The sequence below is a fragment of the Saimiri boliviensis genome, chromosome 7 (assembly GCF_048565385.1).
Source record: "Saimiri boliviensis isolate mSaiBol1 chromosome 7, mSaiBol1.pri, whole genome shotgun sequence".
Taxonomy (NCBI): Eukaryota; Metazoa; Chordata; class Mammalia; order Primates; family Cebidae; genus Saimiri; species Saimiri boliviensis.
Window position 1 is genome coordinate 112,238,072 of NC_133455.1, and position 25,027 is coordinate 112,263,098.

General features: G+C 33.3%; 1 protein-coding gene across 3 annotated transcripts in view; it reads right to left on the reverse strand.

The window, feature by feature from the left end:
- The window catches only part of PIK3C2G (phosphatidylinositol-4-phosphate 3-kinase catalytic subunit type 2 gamma), a 381,818-nt gene that overhangs the window by 298,887 nt on the left and 57,904 nt on the right, over window positions 1-25,027 (reverse strand). For all 3 annotated transcript variants that reach the window (XM_074403237.1, XM_074403236.1, XM_039461721.2), the window contains exons 6-8: window positions 10,978-11,080; window positions 4,584-4,654; window positions 1,234-1,297 (exon numbers count right to left, since the gene is read on the reverse strand). In XM_074403237.1, the coding sequence (XP_074259338.1) occupies window positions 1,234-1,297; window positions 4,584-4,654; window positions 10,978-11,080 (238 nt within the window). The remainder of the gene's footprint in view (window positions 1-1,233; window positions 1,298-4,583; window positions 4,655-10,977; window positions 11,081-25,027) is intronic.

Here is a 25,027-nt window from a genome sequence, read left to right on the forward strand (position 1 = left end):
ATAGAATTAGGGTGAGAAGATTGCACTTTAGAGAGAAACATAAGTCTCGTATGTGTGATCTCCATGTCTTTAGATATTTATGTGGAATTCATATATAATTTTAGTATCTACATCAATAAATAGAATTTATTATTTTTAGATATATTTCATGTTTATTGATATGACAAATAGTTACTCTCTGAGATATATATCCTTTTATGTTTATCAGGAATCAATTATTTCACAGAAAGAAAGAAGTTATTTATTCAAAAAATATTCCCTGACTCACAATATTCTGTAATAATATGATGTTTTATCTGTGGTATGCTAAACTTTCCCTGGAAGAAGAAAGTACAAGAAATAATCTGCCTAATGGAGATCACAACTTCAATGCCCAGTAGGTAGCCAAATGTTAGTAGCCTTGGTACTGAATCCCTCATTTCCCCTGCCATGCTACCTTCTCTCTTCACTATTGTAGTGAATTGATGTTTCCACAGAGTTAGTCAGCAGACAGGAATTTTGAGTTATTCTAGGCACACAGAATTTCACCAAATCATGTAAATTGCACATTTTCACCTCTTACGAATCTGTCCCCTCATATTATCTGTATAGTAGAGTGTTTGTCCATGCCCTCATCATCTCTTTGCGCTATTGAAATGTCCCTCTAATTATCCATCAGTCATTCTACTACCCTGCCTAATGGCTCCATGTCATCAGCTGACAAAGTAGAAAATCATAAAATTGGCCATAAAAGGTCCATAAAATCCTACATAATTTGGCCCCTGTCTGCTCCTTTTATCTGATTTTGTTCTAGCCTCTAATTCTGAACACTGACTTCAACCATTTCAAATGTCATAGTTTCCTCATCACACGAGGCTGGTTCCTGACTCTTTTTTCTGTTCATGTTGTTCTTTGCCGAAAGTTATCCCTACTCCCTACCTTCCTTCACAATGCCCCTCTCTGGATGGGAGACACATACAGTACTCATTTGTCAACATTCAGCTCAAGTGGATAAAACTGATCATCCTTTCTTATGCATCTTGTATACATACGAGTCTTTCTCAGCAGCTGTAGCACTTTACTGTATATGTCTTTCTACTTGTCTATTTTTCCATGCTGAAATAACAGCCTTCAAATGTAGATCCTCTGCTGTATTCACTTCTGTCATCTTCAAAATTTGCTAAGTTTTAGAAAAATAGTAGATGCTTTAAAAATGCTTACTGAATTGTTGGATAAAGTAACAAAAGTCAATACCTGGGTTTTCAATAGGTTTTTCAGGTGGAAGTCATATTTTCTGATGAGAGTTAAGAGACATTGTCTGGAAAAGAAAAAATAGAAACTTTGTTTAAAATTGGGTGGGGAAATTTATATTATCTTTGGCACAAACATTTATCGCAAATTTTGTTTTGCCCATGTTACTATCATTGGCATGGTATAACAATGATTATTTTTGACATAATTTTGAAAACATCCCAGAAGAGTGCCTTATAAAGTTAGACTACAAACATATTTGAAAATCTTAGAACTCCAAAGAATTTAAGATAAATTAACCAAACCTCTCAAAGGCTGATCATTATATAAAACTACTCTTAATTCAAACTGTAAGTTGCAAAGGGATTCATAAGCAGATAATGGCATATATTAACATCAAGAAATATTAAGTATGCAAAATCTTGTAGAGAATTGCATTTGGAATTAATGGCTTATATTTATAATAGATGGAGTTGTCTTTGACACCAAACCTCTGCATTTTTCTTTCCTAAGCTTCTCTTATTACTCCAGCATTATCTGTGCTTAGGGAGAAAATATGCAATTTGAGCAGAAATTCTTCTGAGCCTCACTGGTCAAAAATTATTTTCCCAGACATTATTGACTTTACCTTCTTATTTGTCTTGAAACCTCCTGAATTAAATTGAATCATGAATCACACAACTCAAAAATGCAACATTAAAAAACACCATTTTTTAATATAGTAGCTGTATTCTCATTTTTCTACATTATCACTTTAGCTCAAAGACAAAACACATAGAAATACGTAAAAGTCAATGAAAGAGGAGGTGAATAATAACTAAAGATTTGGGGAATGGCAGTGTTTTTACATACAACCTAAAACTATTAGTACCACAAAGAACGTGCCCACTTCAGCACTTTGTTTTTTGTTTTTGGATATTGTGTCTATTTTATAGAAAAAAAATCTACTAGGAACTAGTGAAGGTTTTTAAATGATTTGCTCAACTTCTAAGAGGTAGTTGAGACATAAAAGAGAAAGGCTGAAATCAAAGCCCTTGCCATCCAGGGCTTGATTTTTTTTTTCTTTTTTTTTTTTTTTTGATAACCCAATAAGGTGTTCTGAGGAGGGCAGGCAGGGAAGCATTGTATCCCAGAAAGTAAAGTTGTACAGTGTCCTTTGTGAGGCTGAGAATGTCTTCATGTTAGATACACTTTGAGAAAGATAAGAAGGGAAGGATCAGAACATAATGGAAGTGGAATAAGCACCGATTGAGAGTTAGATACTTGGTTTTAGTCATGGCTATGGGATTAAATATTTGTGTGATGGTTGCCAAGTTTTTGAGCTTCTGTTTTTAGTTTCCTTAGCACAGAAGAAATAGCACTGGGAGATGGCATCCTCTCAGACTGTAATCCATTGCGCAGGGATTGGAAGGAGGGGTGGAGGAGTAAAGCCGGAAGCTAAGCTGTCCCCGACATGTTTCCTTTACTCTTTGCTTTGCCCGGAACTAACCCTCTAGACACCTGCAACTACACACTGGTCAAGACCATCAAATGTCTGCTAGGTGGCAGGCAATGACAGGGGTAAGACAAGAACAGAATGAAAGCCTCCTTCTCTCACTCTCTTGTCACAGCCTTGGCTTGCTTCTCTGTCCTCCAGGTAGAAATGACTTAAAAGGTACAACAACCCTCCACCAAGTCTTTCAAAGTAGTCCTTGGTGTCCCAAGGATTTCCTGCTTTTTGAAAAACTTCTCATATTTGAGGTCCATGCTTGTTTCTCTCTCTCTCTCTCTCTCGTCCCCCAACCCTTGAAAAGATTTATTTTGGAAAAAGGAAACTACAGACCTTGTTTATATGTTATACAACAGAAATCTGTACCGGAATCATATAACTAACTATAAAATGAGAATTTGTGTTAGACTATGTTTAAAGTCCTTTCTAGTCCTAGCCATTCTATGATTTTATGGAGTGAAGTGGATACTTTTAGGGGGAAGGGTGGCAGAGAAGTGCACATGGAAAAACACAATAGTTTAATGAAAGAAAATGTCCTTTGTAAATTTCAGGCAGATCTGATTTTAGTCCTGCCACTAATGACCAGAATGGCCTTAGGTGCGTTATTTAGCCTCTCAGAGCATGAGTTTCTTTGATTTAGAAGCAGGATAGTATGAATTATCACAGAGTTTTAGAAAAAATTAGATGAGATAATGTATGTAAATGTATAATAACTTCATAAAATCATTAGCCAACATAAATAGTCACTAAAATTTTTTTAGCTCATATTTTTATTTTTTAAACAATTTTGTTTTAATTACAGGAAACGTGTGCGGGATGTGCAGGTTTGTTACATAGGCAAACATGTGCAATGGTGGTTTGCTGCACCTATCAACCCATCATCTAGGTATTAAGCCTCACATGCATTGGCTATTTATCTTGATGTTCTCCCTCCTCCCCAGTGTGTGTGGTTTTGCTCCCTATGTCCATGTGTTCTCATTGTTCATCCCCACTTACAAGTGAGAATATGTGTTGTTTTGCTTTTTGTTTTTGTGTTAGTTTGCTGAGGATGATGGCTACTAGCTCCATGTATGTCACTGCAAGGGACATGATCTCATTCCTTTTCATGGCTGCATAGTATTCCGTGGTGTATATATACCATTTCTTTATTCAATCAATCACTGATGGGCACATGGGTTGATTCCATGTTTTTGCTATTGTAAATTGAGCTCATCTGTTATAAGGCTTTACTTTAGAGATTTATGGCCTGTACCTCCCACATTACATTTTCTACTGGTTCAGCTCACAACAACCTTAATTGCAGATATACGCAAACTCCCAGTTTAGCTATCTGATAAATCTATTATTCCAAACAATACATGCATACATTTAGATATAAGAATGAAGTCTGAAATGTTCATTTGTTGTCACTCAAGTTTTCCAATTTGACTTTATACTCCTCTATTTATGATACACCATTTATTTTCAGGGAGTTTCAGAAACAAATTAAGTAAGAGATGGTTACCTTCAAAGTATTAAAATTGTTTTACAAGGAACTTAAGTGATATATGCAAACCCAAATTCACAAAATGAATCAGGAAAACATGTCCTTGAAAATGTAATAACCAGAAGCAGAGATTTTTTTAAAAAAATGAATGTTAGAATGCTCTGGAAAGTGTTAGCAGCTCTTCAAATAAATCTGAATGACTGTGAAGAGTGGATAATTATTAACAGAATTTGCCAAAGATAGATGCCTATTAAAAGTACAATAGCTTCCACAGTCCTAGTGAAAGGTCAGTTTTTACAGTGAACTGAAAAATATTGAGATTTGACATTTGAGAACTCAATCAGAAAGTAGCCTTGTAACAAATGTAAAATGTCTTACCTGGATACTTTCCAAATATGCATAAATTCTAGAAATTGGTTCAGATAAAACTGGCTGTGGTCATCTTCATGCTGTAGACAGCAGAATATGTTAATATTTATAGAGTGAATAGAAATGAGTGCCAGATAAAAATAGATCTGTAACTTCCTGCTGTCATTTTATTCACCTATTTTGATAACCTTCATTCATTAACTTTATTCTTTGTCTTAAAGACCTTACAAGATGCTTCTTAACTATGTAAGCCTTTTCAATAGTAAAGCAGAAAGCTTAGCTTTGGTTGAGAATAAACCTAAGACAGTTGAAAAGCATCGTGGCATCACCAAGGTCTAACATTAATTTCTCCTTCTTAGTAGGAAGGCAGATTTTTAGGCACCAGTTCTCCTATACATGTGCACATTTTTTTTGCACATTTATGCCATGCATGCCATAGCAGTGTAAAGCCTGACATTTTGCCAGATGGGCGGGCAGACATATAACCAACTCCTTCATTTTTCAGCTTCACCACATTTTGCCACCAAAATGTCAGTGTAAGAGAGCTTTCCATTTTGTGAGTACTAAACTATGCTAATTAATGACAATTACTGGTAGGTATAAATTCTATGAGTTAGGTGGCATTTTTTTTCTTCCTATATAAGTGTGAACTACTCATCTTAAAATATCCCTATCACTCGTATGCACACACACACACACACACACACACACACACACAGACACACAATCATACCTTAACTTCTTGACTACCTCTCGTGCAACAGGGCATTCATGAAAACCCTTTGCAAGTGTGCACAGAATGCAGTGTCTCATCATAATTGCACGATTTTACCACACGGTGGCATTAAGGTTGAGATCTGAATGAGTCCCTTTAATGCCTGGGTTGTATGTAATCTTGAATGTCAGTACACACATGATCCATTTTTAAAATTATTAGAGATTTGGACAGAAAACATCAGAAGGAAAACCTTTATATGGCCCAATGTCAAAGGTAAATTAATTTTTATATTGATTTGTTTTGTGAAGAGGAAGTAGAAAGCTAAGTTAGATGGAAAGAATAAGGTCATTGTTATAAAACAATACTTTGACTACACGCTGTGAAAAAAACCACTATGTAGAATGACTGAGAAATGAAGATGTGAGTCTTACTCTCTAGAAATTTACATATAGAGTCGCTGGGACAGCTAAAATAAAATGTGTGATACTGACAAGACAACTTTTTCCTGCAACAGAGAAAGCTAAACTGTAGTCATGAAAAGGATAGTAAAAGAAGGGGGAAAATGAAAAGTGAAAAACAGAGTATAAATAAAAAGTAAAATCTGAACTATAATATTTGGCACTTACCTTCTTTCAGAAGTTAAAACCAAAGCAAGAATATAAATAATATACTTATTTACATCTTTCTGTGAAGCATAATCATGTTTGCTTAAAAAACAATTTATTTGGTTTCCAGAGATACTTTTGGTATTTTTTATAGTAGAATTTACTAGAAAGCTTTTAAATTTAAAGTACCTCATTAGGCTGGAGGAAAAATAACTTTGTAATGCACATGTATTAGAAACATTTTTTTGACAAAATTATTAACAGATCTTGAAAAAAAAAAACACAAAAGCTGGAGGAAAATTCTCGTAATTGTCCATGAAAGATAGTGTACTTTTCTCTAAAGCTGAGGCCACACTTTGGCCTTAAGGAAAAAAGAAAAAGTTAAGATCTTTTTTTCTCATACAAAAATCTATTGCTGTAATGTTCTGTGTATCTTCCTCTGAGTTATAAGAAAATCTTGATTTTATGATTAATATCTACAATGTTAGCAATACTTTTGATAAAATTTTAGATAGGTAAAAAAAGAAATTTTAAAATATTAAATTATTCATAGCTAATCAAGGTAGGGGTTTTAAATTTTGAAAACTTGGATGATTTCCAAAGATCACCAACCTGCTTTATTAATTGATTGATTGATTGAGACAGAGTCTTGCTCTGTGGCCCAGGTTGTAGCCACCGCCTCCTGGGTTCAAGTGATTCTCGTGCCTCAGCCTCCCAAGTAGCTGGGATAACAGGTGTGTGCCACCATGCCAGTTTACTTTTTGTAGAGATGGGGCTTTCACTATGTTGGCCAGGCTGGTCTCCAACTCCTGACCTCAGGTGATCTGCCTGCCTTGCCTCCCAAACTGCTTGGATTAGTGGCCTGAGTTACTGCTCCTGACCTGCTTTTTTTTTTTTTTTCTTAGAACAACTCTCTCATTCTCTTGAAATGAAGATTAAATTATGTCATTTCAGTATAATATTATCAAATTTAAAATTAAAATATTATCTAAGATGAATTGAGTTTTGCAATGCTTTGCACAATTAGGAAACTCCAACGTATCTACTGAAAGGCAATGGTATCAATAAATTTAATATAATGATGATAGTCATATTCATGTGGAAAAGAAGACTATCAAGACAATTTTACAGTTTTATTAGAAAGATTATAATTGTTCATAAATGTTTTACTTATAGCTGAAATCCTGAGAATCACAGAGAATTTTGAAACCACTGTAAAAAATAAAACTAAGAGAACATTTGCTATCTTTTTATGATGTATATATAAAATTAAAAACACAAATTAAGGGTTACTTATCTTAAATATGGCAATTCAGACTATGAAAATGAGACACAAGTTGATAAACTGTTAGAGTTATATTAACTTAATAAATCATATATATCTTAGAAAAATTTTTTAAACTTCAAAACCAAAGCAATTATCAGTTTATTTTTATTCTGTTGTTGCATATAGAATTTTCCATTGAGACTAAAGTTTATCGTGCTCTATAGATATTGGAAGCTTACAATAAAATTTGTGATATATTAAAATTGTTGGTATATCAACAAAAGTCATGACACAGTGTGTATACTATTTTGATATAACACACAAATGTCCATCCCTCATATCCCACATCATGAGGAAATCTCTAAATGTAAATTAATGTTAATAATATTTTAAATTTTTATTTGTAAAGGACCAAAATTGCACACAGTGTAACATCCAATTTTGTGATGTCAATAGCTAATATATAGGGAGTTACACTAGATGCAGGCAGTGACTTAAGATCTTCATTTATATTTCTTAACTGGGTTCTCATAATAACCACATTAAGAACTATTATTATTCACATGTTAGATGAAGAAATTTATTCATACATTTGTTTATTGTCTGTCTCTCAACTAGAATGTGAACTGTACATTCTAGAAAAGGCAAGTACCATAAACGGCATGTAACTAGTTTCATTTGCTAAATTAATCCATTGTTATTAGATTGTATTTACTGTATAAAGTACTTATCCCAGTTCCTGAAAGTAAATTCTTAAAGTTTTAATAAAATGTAATATCTTCCCCTTTGAAATGTAATGCAAAAAGCGAAATCCTGAAAGAATTGAGAGTTGAAGAGATGGAGATACAGAATGTCTTTTTCATATTCTGCATGGAAGTTATCATTGGATTTTAATTGGAAATTGGTGCCAGTTGCATTCCCTGAACCCCTGAGGGCTGATATCTTATTGATATTGTTCACTACTCTAACTACATATTAGTATAGGGCCTAATACACAGCGGTTACATAGCAAATACTTAGGTATGAATGGAGGATATACAAATACCTTTGCCATCAAGTGTATTATCCATTTTTAAACAATAGCATAAATATTAGCAAAAGTTGCAGATGAGAAAAGGCATTTATACTCTTCCTATGAGTTGTTGAATTAATTGAGAATTGGTGATATTTATTGTAGGATGTACAAGTTTGTAAGTTGAACCAGGAAGCATCAAAAAGAACCACGTAACTCAATTCCCACTGTGATCCGAATGGCATATTGAAAAACAGGCATTTCTGATGAGAACTACATATTATGCACCCAGAGATAACAATATGCTTGTCCCTGGACATGATAACAGTGATGACAGCAATGTGATGATTTCAGCTTTTTTTCTCAACATGGAGGGCAATTTGAAGAATCTTAAGTTTAATATTGACAGAGTCAGCTGCACTTTATAACTGCACTGGCTGACATTATCATATAGTGTGAACTGTAGCCAGATTAGTTTTGCTCTGTCTGATCTTATCACACTTATTTACTAGCTTTGCGACTTTGAACGATTTAAACAATCTTTTAACTTTTCAGTACTTTTATTTACGTAAAATACAAAAATGGTTGTATTTATTACTTTGCTCTTGGGTTACTGTCAATCAATTCATTTAAAGCACGAAGAACATCACTTGGCACCGAATATATACATAATATGGTTAGTTATTAATCATCTATCATGCCCCAGACATTGAGCTACATGGATATTAGCTGTGAGAAACAAAACAAATCACACACACACACACACACACACACACATAGTGTGTGTGCATTAAACTAGAATTTTGACCTATTACCCTGAAACACACATCCAAAACCTTTGAGAATATCCTGCAAATTCTGAGCATATTTCCCATATAAGTTGGTAGCAATGCATGAGCTCTGAAGAGTCATTGACTGTGCTGAAATCTACACTTCTCGGCTCCTCAGTTTCATGATTTTGATCTTGGGAAAGTCTTGATATCTTCCTGTGATTCAGTTTCCTTATTTTTAATAGTGTTTACCTTATAGAATGATTGAAAAGATTAAATGTGATAGAAATGTTAAAGTCTCAAACATTAAATGTATGCCCAAAACCTATATCAGAATAACAGTTACATGGATTTTTCAAAAGGCCTTAATTTACATGAGTCTGAAATATTAGTGATTTGTTCATTACTACCAATAAGTTATTATTTTAGCAGCATCCAAATTAGAATCATATATTTTATCTTCTTCCCCCATGCTCCAAAGAAATATGATGATTTCAGCATTTTGCTCAACATTGAGGGCTATTTGAAGAGTCTTAAGTTTAATATTGACGGGGTCAGTTGCCTTTTATAACTTTTTTTCCTGGAGATTTCAGATGTATGGTTTTGGAGCTGTCAACAGCAGCTAAGTTGGACACAAGATTCAAAAGATTTTTTTAAACAACTCTCTTCTGGCCTCATTATGTTATATTCCACATTGATATATTGCAACCTAATGTATCACCTGAAATTTTCTTATGATGAAACACTTCGTACTAGAAAAAAAAAAAGAAACCATTCACTGGAAATCTGTTACCTAATATAAATGACAGGGCAAGAGAATTTTTGCTTGAAGCAAGTAATTTGAAGATTCTACAGATAAAAACTGCCAAAATATCAAAGTTCATTGCATACTGTGCAATTTGAATTGGAAGTAACTCACAACATCACACAGGGAATAAAATTCACATCTAACAGCATGAAACTGTATCATTAAAGCACAGTTATCCTTTTCTATGAGGCTTTATTATATATACTATGAAAGTTTATCTGTCCTAATTTAAGCTATGTTTGCATAAACAGTCTTCAGATAAAACAAGTTATTTTTTCTGCTTTCAATGATTCCCCTTTACATTTTCTGTATTTACTTCTAAGAAAACATGTGAAAGGTATACGTATAATAATAAGTTTCTTACAAATGACTTTGAAAGAAACCAACTGATTTGTTATTATACTCAATGTATTAGCCTGGGCTGCTATAACAAAATTCTAGAGACTGTGTGACTTAAACAACATATATTTATTTCTCTTACTTCTATAGGCTGCTAGGTTTATAATCAGGGTCAGAGCGACCCATTTTCCTGTGTGCAGACAGCTTCCTTCTTGCTGTATCCTAACATCATGGAAAGAAAGAGAGAGTGAGAAAAAGAGAGGGAGCGAGAGGGAGAAAGAGAAAGACAGAGCGTTGTGTTCTAAACCCTTCTTACAAGGGCACTTACCACCTCATCATAAGGATTTTGCTTTCATGACTTCATCTACCAGGCGTCCCCAGACTTTTTACACAGGGGGCCAGTTCACTGTCCCTCAGACCGTTGGAGGGCCGCCACATACTGTGCTCCTCTCACTGACCACCAATGAAAGAGGTGCCCCTTCCTGACGTGTGGGGGGGGGGGGCGCGGATAAACGGCCTCAGGGGGCCGCATGCGGCCTGCGGGCGGTAGTTTGGGGGCGCCTGACTCTAAACCTATATACGTCCCAAAGACCAGACTTCCTAATACTATCACCTGGGACCTCAACTTATGAATTTTAGGGGGACACAAACATTCAGTCCATAGCTCTAAGGTTGCAGTAATGCATTCATGTTATTGCGTCAGTCCAAATTATTATCAGGCATTTAGATAAGATATTTCATTACGTTTCAATAAATATATTTCAATAAACATGAATTAAGCTGTATAATTCCAAGTTGGCAATAATTCAATAATTCAAAAATTAGCAATATTGTCCTTAAAACTGTCAGTTTGGTAACTAAAAACAGTGTTAAAGAAGGCTTACCTTTCGTGATAACTTTCCTGGAGCTTCCCTGCTTTTCTGGAGATGGAGTTGAATAACAGATAAATCTTTTTGAAACATTTTGTGGCTCCCCAAACAGTGATCACTGAAGGAGAAAAAATGAACACAATCGTATCCTCCCATAATACCCCAAAGTATGCAAAGTATGTGTTTTCCTCCCTGACTTCATTTTCTTTCATTTTTGGAACTTAGTTTTGTAAAAGTAAGCTGAGAGAGAGAGAGAGAGAGAGAGAGAGAGAGAGAGAGAGAGAGAGATAGTGTAAATATATATGTGTCATATATTTGTGTGTATAAATGAATAATATGAGAGGAAACACATATAGATATATATGACAAGTAGTGAAGTTATTTTTAAGTGCATTAATAAGTTAGAAAAAGATTAAATGATTAGACAACTTTAGAATTATCATAATAAATTTTAACAAATAAAACTTTGCATTTTCAAAGTAGTTTTACCCAGCCATCTCAGAGTGCAAAGCTGACGGCAGCATGCTTCTGGGTGGTCTAACTGACACCATTATGTCTGTGTGGGTGACCCTGTAGCAAGAAAGCATTGGGATGTGGTGAAAACGTCACGAGCTTTAGAGACAGATTTAATAGCTCGATGACCTTAGGAAGGCCAATTAAAACGACCTGAAATATTTTCTCTTTCAGAGTTGGAATATGTCAAAGAGTTGACAAGCAGAATAAACAAAAAATTATACCTATTTCAGAAATTTCCACTGGGATTATTGTATTTCTTTCTCTTTCTCTGTTTTCTCCTATAAAGATCTACCAAGCACAAATTAACTGAAAAGCACGATGAATTACTATTTGGCAACATAGTTCTTATAAATGCAATCCGATTCTTCTGTAAAATGAAGGGCTTCTACTACATAAATTCCTTTACAGCTTTAAATTTTGTTATCTTTAGTGACTTTTAGTCATTGAGAAAAGGATGAATTATGTTAATGCACATTGTTTAAAGGACCTTAAACATATTAAGTATTTCTGGAGAAAAAAATGTGAATTAGATACTTGTAGTCCTTAACATGTAATTTTACTTATATGGAAAATTTAGTAAATATTTGGGAGTACTTGTTTCCAACAATGCCAGACAAAAAGACCACTAATCTGTAAAATAAATTTTAAAAATATATAGAATTATTTAGAATAACTATATAGAATTTACTATACTACATAGTAAATTCTTTGCAAGTATTTCTATTTTAACATGTTGTTTTTAATACATAAAAAAAAAAAAACCCACAACCCAGTACCTATCTGCTAGCCAAAATGGTGAATGTTAGTGTTCATGACATGTGTTCAATGCCTATTCCTATCCCAACTGTTAGTCTAACCTAGATTCTTGTCCCAGGGACACCCTTATACTGTTTCCTGAGTTGTTTTCATGGTCAATCTAGACAAAAGACATGGCCACTGCTTTTCTTCACTTGTTCTTGGAACTACTGATTTCTCCTTCCTCCTTTCCAAAGTTCTGCTTCAAGGGCCATCCTCACAATGTATCATATCCACTCAAGTTCCTGTCCCTTCATCTCCCTCTACTCAACTCTTTTTTCCATGCTAAGAGCTTTGTTTTCCTGTTCCTGCTATGGGAAGGGATTTAAGAATAGTGACCCATCTTGCTTTCAAAGGTTCCTTTTCTCTGTATGTTGAAGTCTTGATACTGGACTCTGGACACCAGTGCAATGACTTCAGCCTCATCTAATGTATGGCTAATGCCTGCTTACTTGAACTGACTTTATTTCATCCACCTATGGGCATACTCCCTCCTAGAATTGCCAGATAATACACTGGATGTCTAGCGTGATGGTTAATATTGTCAACTTGATTGGATTGAAGGATGCAAAGTATTGCTCCTGGGTGTGTTTGTCAGGGTGTTGCCAAAGGAGATGAACGTTTGAGTCGTTGGACTGGGAAAGGCAGACTCATCCTCAGTCTGGGTGGGCACCATCTAAACAGCTGCCAGTGGCTGGGATAAAAGCAGGCAGAGAAACATGGAAGGGCTGGACTGCCTTAGTCTTCCAGCCTCATTTCTCTCTTATGTTGGATGCTTCCTGCTCTCAAACGTCGGATTCCAAGTTCTTCAGCTTCAGAACTCGAACTTTCATCCACAGACAGGCTGCATTGTCAGCTTCTATACTTTTGAGGTTTTGAGACTCATACTGGCTTTCTTGCTGTGTAGCTTGTAGATGACCTATTGTGAGATCTCACCTTGTGATTCTGTGAGTCAGTACTCCTTAATAAACTCCCCTTTATATATACATATATCCTATTAGTTCTGTCCCTCTAGAGAACCCTTACTAATACATCTAGTATATATAAATTACAGAGAAACAATGAATGTTTTAGTATATATTTCATTGTTCATTATACATATTTATACCAAAGATGTGTGTATACATGTATGTACACATATACAGTAGTATTAAAATTTATTTCCACCTGTTTCTTTGTATATTTTTGTACACATACACACACCCCTTTATACCATATAGATATATCTCTCTATATATCCACATATCTATCTATGTAAGGTATATATATATATATATATATATATATATATATATATATATATGAAATACCTTAATACTGTTTAGAGGTGTGTGTGTGTGTGTGTGTGTGTGTGTGTATACACACATTTAATATAACCATGTATAAAATACCACATAAAACATATACTGAAAATATTTATGACTTTGAAATACAACTGGATATCTTATATTTTTATTTGCTACATCTTCTACAATTTTACTGCTTTCAAAAACTAGTTCTTACCTTTCCTTACCTTTGCTTCATTGTGTATGGCCGTGTGTGTGTGTGTGTGTGTGTGTGTGTGTGTGTGTGTATAGTGGAGTCTGGCACCATAATTATCAGATTTGAGGTAATAACAGATGTTGAAAGAGTCTTTTTCCCATATAATTTTTTTTCAAATTACATTGTAGGAATATATTCTCATGGGATGTATTCAAATTGTACAAAACTCTACAAAATAAAGGAGATAAGAAAAATTTTTCCCTTTCCCTTGTTCTGGAAAAACAATTACAGGAGCTTATTACACTTTTTTTTTGTGGGCTGGAATAAATAGATAACACACATATTTCTGTTATAAATGAGGTAATTTTATTTTAGTCATGTCTCTAGCTTATAAATTTATAAATTCATTTTTGAGACTTTGCCTTTTAATCAGAAAAATTTGAACTACCCAAGTGATAGTAATGCCTTCTCCAATGTTATTTATTTTAGGTTTATATTAAGTATATTTTTTTCTTTTAGAATTCTTTCCCTTCATTTGTTGGAAGTATTCGAGTCATTTTTGAGTCTCTTCTTTCTCTCTTTATCTTTAGAGGCTTGAGATTCATAAACATATTTTTACTTTTTGGTGGTTTTCTTTTTTTAACGAAAATGAAACATATCCTAAAGCCTTTCCACTGCAATCTCAATTTAATTACTATATGACAGACATTCTGAAATAAAATTTAGAGCTTAATATGGCTTAAATTCAGTTTTCTCTTAGCACCTTACAACTGCTCAAGTAGAGACCTTTTCAAATATTAGTTCCAGATTCATTTATCACTTACTTGATAAAATATAAAAGGTGGTAGCTTTGTTGATCAAAAAAGTTAGATTTGGGAGTTACAAATAAGACAGATATCTTAAAAATCATTTATTTTTAAACTAAACATAACTAAATAGCCTCTCACTAGCCAAAGTTTTGATATTGGAATAAAGTCTTTGCCATTGGATGAAGGGTCAGTTGATAACAATTTTGTGCCATCTTTCTGGTATAAAATAAATCTATGGGTAATTATCTTTAATTTCTTATTATACTTTCTTAAATGTGGAGCAATTGCTTAGAGTCAAATAACAACTTGAATAGAAAATTATTTTGGATTTTTATAATTATTTTTCTGGTCGAAGTTGTTTCCTCTGCATTGATTTCAGCAACAATAGATTTTAATTGTTCTCCTTTATTAATTCTCCTTTACAAATTTAACTTAATTTTCATAGAAACATTGACTTTCTTTGTTCACTCGTATTTCATCATTCTGTGAATACTTCATTAAGTTACCCAAATAAAATAACAATAGAACTGCCATTAAAAGATTCAGTAATAAACACCATTGACTCTAGGCACATTTACAACTCAATTTACAGAAGCAAAAGTGCATCGGCATAATTTACTTTATAGTAAACTATTTTTCTAGAGCATAATTTCTCAAAATGTGTTCTACAAAACCCTGGAGCTACAAGAGACACTTCCTGGGTGTGCATGTACTTGTAGGAAAAAAAAATCAGTATCACTAAAAAAATCTTTGATGCAATGGTAAAAATTATTAATTTTGTTAAATCTCAATCCTTAAATACAATGTCTTTAATTTTCTATATGGACATATAGGAAAAACAGTTAAAGCACTTATGCATACTATAATATATAAGTTGTCTTTAGAAAAATCCCTCTTGTAATTGCTTGAGTGGCAAGAAAAAGAAGTAACTTTTTCATAAAATGATTTTATTACATAAGAGAATTACAGACAAACTGTGGTTATTCAGACAGTCAAAAATTTTGGCAGTCAAAAATGAAAAAGCTAAGCTTGTCACTTTAAGAAAAACAATTTCAGAAATAGTAACTTTCTAAAATTTGCATTTTCCACTATGAGCTTGCCAGCTTACCAATACATAAGGACTTTTCTGGTGAGATAAATGCTGTTATTAAAGAATGTACTTTTTGATATTTTATAATAAAATATGGTAACATTTAGAAGATCTGCAGATTACAGTGAACATATTTGTCTAAATGACAATCCATGATGTTTTAAATCTTGCATGGATAAAAGTTTATCAATAGGGCAAGACAGATCAAAGGACTCTTAAGTAGCCTAGTATGAAAATTGTTGATGTGTTTTTATATTCCACATTGTAACTAAATTGTAAAAGACTAATACTTGTTGATTTTGGTGTAGTATCAAAGAAAGATGTTCACAATTATTTGAAAAGACTACTATGCAAATCCATATTTGTGTGAGACTAAATTTTCTTTATATACTTTTCACTAAATAATTTTCTTTATATACTTTCACAACATAGTGCAATAGACTGTGAAGGGAAAAGCAGAGTGATTGTCAATGATCTTAATCAAACCAAACATGTAAAAGATTTCTAAATACATAACAATGCTATATTTCTTGCATATTATTTTTGTTTTGTAATATGTGGCTATTTTTAATAAAAATATTTTATTTGAATTTATGCATAAGTTTATCAGTATTTTTAATTCAAATAATAAATGCATACTTTAAAATTTTCTCAATTATACTTTCCAACATGGTAAATACTCATAGACAAAGTCCACAAAAATTATTTTTTGGGTGCTCAACAATTCATGAGTTTAAAGGGATCTGAGACCAAAATGTTTAACTGCTCTTCTAGAACATACAATAAATTATGAGCCTTAATCATTCTGTTTTGGAAAGGAAATGAAGAGTGTTAATATAGCAAGTCAAGCAAGCAGAGATAGATAAAGGAGCCTCTACCAGTTTCTTTTCTTTTCTTTTTTGTTTACTATATTTTAGAACCTTTTAAGTTATGTTAACTATTGATCTGTATTCTATAGGGTTCATTGTTTATTTTGTTGAAGTACATCTTTAAATTTTTTTTAGAGAGATAATTTATGGACATAAAATGTTTCTATTTCTGAAAATGTCTTCATTTTTACATTGTCCTTGAATTCTGGCTTACTGTTAGTTCTAGAATTCTAGGTCAAATTATTTTCATAAAATAATATGGTACTAGAATTATCAGTTAAGATTAAATCTCTAGTGTTGTTTAAAGGACAATAGAGCTTCCAATAACCATCACACTTTCTAAGAACTGTGAACTACTCCTTTTATTACCATATGTGGCAAGACCACAATTTTGAATAGTTTATCTTTAATGATCTAAAGCTATGCTGTCTAGTATAGTGGTTAGTGAATACAGGCAGCTACTAATCACTTGTAATGAGGCTACTTTTAATTAAGATATGCTATAAGTATAACATACGCACTAGATTTTCAAAACTTGTCACATTAAATAATGTGAAACATCTCAATGATTTTCTTTGTTTTCATTATATGTTAAAATGGAAATATTTGAGGTATATTGAGTTAAAGAAATTGTAGTATTAAAATTTATTTCCACCTGTTTCTTTTTATATTTTCTTATTGTGGCTAGTAGAAAATTTAAAACTCTTACGTGGCCCACATGATAATTTTGTTGAACGGTGCTATCTAGAGAAAATGAAAAAGAAAAGAGAGAAAAATCATTAAATAATAGAAAGAAGGGTGAAAATTTAATAAGTAAGTGCAATAAAAAATAAATTTTGAGGATTCTAGATATCAGACATGATAAGAAAAAAAGGTTACCATACCAAGAGAAAGAGAAATGAAAGGTGTGGTAAGATGGGTAGTGTGGAGAGAAGGGTTGGGCTCTAAGAACGGCCACATTGGGAATTACAGTGCTTATAACATGAGCACAGGAAACATCCATTTAAGATTGTACATACCAGGTGTTTTTCTCAGTTTCGTAACATTCCAAATATAAGCACTACATATGCTTTATTTACTAATCATCTATAAAGCTTCAGCTGTTAAATGAACTGAATGTCTATAATACAATAGAAAGTTTAGGCTTTTTCTTCTCATATACAAGAAAATCAAACTTTCTGCACATTTATTTATTTATTCTGCACATTTACTTATTTATTATCTCTATACTTGATCCAATCTATCTGCTAGTTACTGTCTTAGGAATTATTATGTGTATACTTGTCATTTAAGATGAACACTAAGAGGCTGAATTCTTGCACATAATTACCCCCATTTCCTATTCCTAATAACGTTAACACCAAAAAAATGGTAGGTACTCAAATTTGTCTTATGAGCAAGAAAGCATCCTAAATAACATTCAAACTATGAATATTGATTCTCATTGCCCTGGCTGCTCCTTGTAAACCCACATTTAAGAGCAGTGCTCTTTCATTGGAATAAATACATACCCTTGTTTTATATGATTTGAATTAAGTTAAAATGTTATTTATTCTACGTGTAAGAAGTAGTCACAGAGGTGTATTGTGTAATGTTAAACTCATGTATAGAAAATAAACTATTTTACTTTGATTTTGTAAATATTGAAAGCCAGGATTGCTGACAGCTTCTGAAGGTGTTTCTTTTCTTTTCTTTTCTTTTCTTTTCTTTTCTTTCTTTTCTTTTCTTTTCTTCTCTTTTCTTTTCTTTTCTTTTCTTTTCTTTTTTTTTCTTTTCTCTTTCTTTCTTTCTTTCTTTCTTTCTTTCTTTCTTACTTTCTTTCTTTTTAAATAATTCAGTCTCCATAAGGTATTTCTTTAAGAAAACTCAGTAACTAAGCTGGACTTAAAATACTTGGGATAAGTAAGTTTGAAATGTAAGGCAAATATAACAAAATATTAAAATAATAATAGTACTATAGTACCGCACACAGTGTTTTCCAGATAGTTATGTGTCTGTGCACACATTTGGCACATGTACACACATTTTGATTTGCTCCTTGAAAATTTCTACAATGTTAAATCTGCCGTATCCTTAATCTGAGTAAATTGGTCTTTGCAACCAATAAAATAGCCCTGGATTTTATGCTCAAAGTGGTATTTGGAGCTGACTCAGCACAGATAGAGATCAATGATCTGTTGTTTCAGTAAACCAGTGCTCCTCAAGTTTATTATTTTGCCTTCAGGGGAACTATGAATAGGAAAAGTTAAACTTTATGACTTGGAGAGACAAGAATGGTTAAATTCTAAAACTAGGGCTTTCAGGCATGAGGTAGTTAGTAGAGGAGGGTCAAGCTTTTGAGTAAAAATCCTGTATGGGACATAAATGGATACCAACAGCGAATACTCAAGTGGGAATTGGACCAAGGAGATCTGAAACTTTCTATTCAAATGCGCTGTTTTTCTTAAGACTTCCCTCCAACCTATAAAATGGCAACTATCCCTAATGCCTCCTCACTCGAATATGATTATTTTTCTTCATACATATAATACATATGCTTTTCTTAAAATTCAAAAAATTGAACATTCTGCAAAGAAGTTTTTTTTTAAATATCGAATTATGTTTTATAACAATTCTCAAGTCTGCAATGCTGTCTCTACTAAGTTATGCAGTTACAAAAGACAGATAGTAACATAACTATATAAATGATGTTGCTAAAAAAAAGTCAATGAAAAAAGCAACAACAACAATGGTGAAACTGGAATTTTGTATCCCTCAAAACAAATATATATGCTGAGTCCTAAGGAGCCCTTTTGGTGGGGCGTATAGTATGCAAAATTTATAATATAGTTATTAGACCTGGAAATAAAAAATGCTGATTTCATTCTATCCTAGGATTTTACTTTTTTTCCCACAAAATCTCCAGAGGAGAAACACCCTACTACACACTTCACAAATACAAAACAATAAAGGAGTTATATTTTGTCTTATTAAGGTGATTAATAATTATTAATTATTTAATAAAGTAATTACTTATTCGAAGTAATATGTAATTCAAAAATTCTCAAACTAGTCACTTTATTTAGGAAAAGCAGGGCACTGGGTTATTTAAACTTTTATTAATTCAAACTTGGGAAGATTTAATAATTCTTAGCTTCGAAAAATAGACAATGCTTTTGAGTAACAAAGATAATGTGACAGCTGCATTTTAATATTCTACATCTAGAAATAATAATATTAAATTATGTACCACTTTCACATATAATTGGCCATGTTTTCTTGGAAAACTCATGTAACAGCTTTGAGAGTCCTTTGGCCAAGTTTATTCGTTAATGATGCTTGTGCAATTCAGCTCTTTAAAAATCTTGGGGCTGAAATATGCTATTATTTTTACAAATAGCTTTTAATAATAATAAACTTTATTTAGCATAAGGTCTTTCTTTGATGTTTCACTCTCAAGTGAAGGTATATACAGAGAATCTACATATGGGGATATTTGTTCTAGTACAGCGTTGTTGAATTAAAATCAAATGCAATTTGGTATGGTATGTTATTTTTGTGGTCATTAGTTATTTACTAAAGATGTAAACCACAGTTAATTACAGAATATTAGGAAAAGCACTATGAATGAGATTAAGAAAGAAATTAAAGTCATCCAAGAAACTCTTCATTGAATGATTTATTAAGAGAACACATTTTTTAATTGTGTGTGAAACAGCTCAAAGCTATGATATGTTCCCTTCTATCCACCCACATGGTTCTGTGATTTTACAAGTGGAGGAGCAGAGTTATGTAAAAGAGAAATGCACTTTATCTATTTTTTTCCTCAAAGTAGGTCTTAAAAGTTGAAATTCATTTTAATATTTGAAGCCCTAGGCTGTAACAAATTTGCTGGAAGTAATCAATTCGTTCAAGTTTGCTAAGTGAAATCCTTAATTTTGCTGAGAAAAAAAACCAGACTCTTTTCTTTCCCAGCAATATATACAATGTAGTTTTACTGCTAATGAGTGTAATCTGTTACTTAAAACTGTATATATTATGACTTAGTCTTTTCCTCACTGGTAATTAATAGTTTTCTTTTTACACTGAGTACAAGACAATTCCAATTTATAATCGTTTGTTTAATGAACAAATTTAATATAAATCAGGCCAAGAGCCGTGGCTCACGCCTATCTTATAATCCCAGCACTTTAGGAGACTGAGGTGGGTGGATCACTTGAGGTCAGGCATTTGAGACCAGTCTGGCCAACATGGTGAAACCTCATCTCTACCAAAAATACGAAAATTAGCCAGGTATGGTGGCATGCACCTGTAGTCCCACCTACTCAGGAGGCTGAGGCAGGATAATTGCTTGAACCCAGGAGGCAGAGGTTGCAGTGAGCCAAGATTGTGCCACTGCACTCTAGCCTGGGCAACAGAGTGAAGATGCCATCTAAAAAAAAAATTAATATAAATTGTCATGAAATTATAGTGTTTTTAAAAATATTTTTTAAAAAGATTATTTTAGAATTTTAATTACAAGGATTTAATTTTATAAAATGATTTTTTGTACTATATTAAAAAGAATGCATCATCTCTACTAGGAGAGTCCCAGAGAGAAAAACAAGACTCTCAAGTAGATAGGAAGATCGTTCTAATCAATGTCAGTGATGAATAAAGAGATAAATGATACCTTCTTAATTTAATTTAAAAATATATATTTCCAAGTAAAATTTTTAATTATTGTAGAATTTCTTTTTTCTTTTTAAAAATTTATTTCAGTACTCAATTCTAACATTCCTTGACAACTGTCAATTAAGTAATAAAATAATTGTTTTGTTCAAATTGCATATATAAAATTTGACCATTCTGCAAGCAATTGGCCCAAGTTGAATTTTTAAGAAAGAATGTCTAGTATTTCCTTAAGAGGCACTTGTGGTTTACTACTGATAATGCAGTTATGATTTATTCATCAAAAGCTTTTAAGTACAGTAAATTTTGTTGTTTTACACAGAAGCTAATAAGAATTATTTTTAAGTTAAATTAGTAAGACTTACAGTCAGATTTTTGAGATAAGAAATTAGGCTGGGTGCGGTGGCACACGTCTGTAATCCCAGGAGGCCGAGGCAAGAGTGGATCGAGACCAGCCTGGAGTTTGAGACCAGCCTGGCCAACATGATGAAACTCCATCTCTACCAAAAATACAAAATTACTCAGGTGTGGTGGTGCTTGCCTGTAATCCCAGCTACTCAGGAGGCTGAGGCAGGAGAATCGCTTAGAACCCAGGAGGTGGTGGAGGTTGCAGTGAGCCAAGATTGCAACACTGTACTCCAGCCTGGGTGACAGAGCAAGACTCTATCTCAAAAAAAAAAAAAAAAAAAAAAAAAAAAAAAAAAAAAAAAAGAAAAAGAAAGAAAGAAAGAAAAGGAAAAGAAAAGAAAATACTTAAATCACCTACCACAGCCAACTTCATCTGTGTGCACCACTTGGGGGTTCTGAGGACAGGCCTCCTCTGGTCACACTGCGCCTCCACCTAGTGTCCAATGCCTGGGAGCCTGGGAATTACCATGCCTCATCTGCGACCCAGCCATGCATGTGCACCAACGGAAGGCCTGACAAAAGACCTAGCCTGCCTGCCGCACAGCACCCAAATATAACCAGGGGGCTGGGAAACAATACATCTTGCCCATCACAGCCTTTTCCCCTACGTACCACTGGGGACCCTGAGGACAGTTCTGCCCTATCTAGTGCTACACCCCTCGTGCCCAACTACACTGCCCAGGGCCCTGAGAATCACGCCACCCATCTATGCCTGAGCCATTAAAACAAAACATCAGGATGCCTGTCAAAACACCCGCCAGGACCCAAGCATGCCAGCTGGGGACCTGGGGATTGAGCTGCTCGGCCTACTGCTTCTGGTGCACATGAACACCATCAGGAAGCTGTAAAACAGGCCTGAAGTGCCTGTCATCAATGCCCAAGCACTCTATCCAGAGCTCTGGGGATTGCCCTGCCCATCCATAACATTTTGCACCTGTGCACACCATCACAGAACTTGAGGACAAGCCCAAATTGTATGGTACCACCGCCACTGCTGAAAACCATTCACACAAGCCACTGGGGGCCTTAGGGATTGGCTCGTCCACCATGTCACTGCCACTGCTAGCACCAGCGTTAGCCTTCTGGGAGCCAGAGTGTTGCCTCTTCTCTGCTACTTTCATTGCTGATTGCAGGCACACTGCCAAACGTCCAAGAACCTGCCTATCTACTTGGCCCTCTGCTGCCACTGCTGGCACCTGAGGAAGTCAACTGGGAGCCCAAGCATCAGTCCACCTGAACCTGTAAATCCAGTGCCCACATGGGCTACCCAGGAGAGTCCAAAGCCAGCCTAAGCTATTGGAAAAGAGCATGGACAATGGGATTACCAAGGACTCCTTCTCCATGTTAATTAAATAGGGGTTGAAGAACAGGAACTTGACAAATTTAAATATTTTTTGAATGAAACAGATGATTTCTTTTCTTCTATTATTTCTCATATTGCTGATAATTTTTCATTAAGTTTCCATGAACTGCTCACAAAATTGATAGTTTCTGTTCTGATTCTTTGATTTGCTCTGTGTTCATTATATATTGTCTTATTTAAAATAAGACAGGGAAAGTGAGAGTAAGAAAGTGAGAGAGAGAAAATGAAAGGGAGAATGAGCATGAGTGAATCATGGGATATTTTGAGACAAAGACTTTTATGATACTACATTGAAATGAATGTTAAATAAGTTTCAAAAACAGTATAGTTGATGTATGAAAAAGAAATTTTGATTTGCTAGGATGATTATCTTTCTGAATGTTGAAATATTACAAAATATAAACATCTTTATTACTTTGTTGATTAGATCTAGTTTTTATACCATGTACTGTTCTGGAAAAGAGGACTTTTTTTTTTTTTAATTTTTGGAGAGTCTAAATTCTTAACTCATTACAATCCTTGGCTTCTAATATCTCACTACTTGAAATGTAGACTGTAGACCAGCAGCCTAGCTATCACCAGATGCTTGTTAGAAATGGAGAGCCTCAAGCCCCACCCAGACCAACTGAAATCAGAATTCTTTTTCTAACAAGATCCTCAGGTAGCAATTTAAAGTTTGAGAACACTGGGTTAATATCAGAATAATTGTAAATATATGTGAAATTTATATATGCATTATATGGGTTATAGTCATATTATTTACATTTCTCCCTTTTCAAGATTTTATGTATTACTTCACTAACCTTGAGAAATATAGGGTCTCAACTAATATACCAATATAACCCAGCTATGTTGGTAGTCATATGTTTCATGGTTTAGTTGAGCATTATTTTAGAATATTATCAGATAATTAGTATTTTCCCCAGCCAAATGCTCCAAATGAAGTGCAGTGATATAAGTTTTAGAGTCTAAATTTTTACTCATTGCACTGTTAACTTATTACACATTACCTGTGTTCTCTGTATAAAGAAGAACTTTATGAACAAATTTCCAAGTCTTTAAGGACATATTTTTAGACAAATTACATAAGAATACACTAAAAATAATGTTTGAATGAATATATATTTCATTAGATACTAGAAAAAACAGTAATAAATATTCTACACATAAAAATAAGTTGTATCAATACAAGTAGGCTCTTACTCTTAAATAATATGCAAATTCTTGATATACACAAATGTTTCAATGCCCATTAGGGAATAAATGTCTATTTAACCTATATTAATATTTGACAGCTTTCCTATCTTAATAAAACCCAATTAAAGAAATTTCAATATGATTAAATGGCTGAAAAAACTAAAATATTAAATATTGAGCCATCTGTTTATTAATAATTTACCTATTTAAAGCACTAATTAAATTAAGGTGTGTAAACTTTCTCCACATTATACTTTTCCAGATTTCTATCTCTTTAATACAATTTTTTTTATGGATGATGTTTCCTACTGCTGAAACTTAATGCAAATAATTGACAATGTTTTGTTCTTTGGATCTAATGTTTTGGCAACAAGAAAAGTCCAGATGTACATTTTGAAAACTGTACATTCAATAGATGAGTTTTAATGAGTAATCAATATAAGGTTAAATTTATTCAAATATTTTCCTGTGGTCATAGGATTTACTGTCAAAATCTTATGTTGGGAGAGGGTAGCAGATTAGTAATTGAGTGTGTTAATAAGTTCAAATAAGAAAGGAAAAACGGGAATATCTGTGAGCTTAGTTCAACAAAACGTATGTAAGTTCATATAAATATTTATTTTGATTATTTAATGTAAAATAATTATATTTATTATTTAATGTAAAATAATTCTAAGAATGTTATTGAAACATTTTATGATATATTGTTATTAAAAAAATATTTTTCCCACATAACAGAAAATAATTAGTCTTAAAAGCCATTGACAGTTAACATTGCACAATAAACAACTGGATTTACTAATAAGAATATTATCAAATTTACTGAACTACCCAAAAGATAATTTCAAACACATTCATGATGGAATAATAGTGACAGTGACAATGG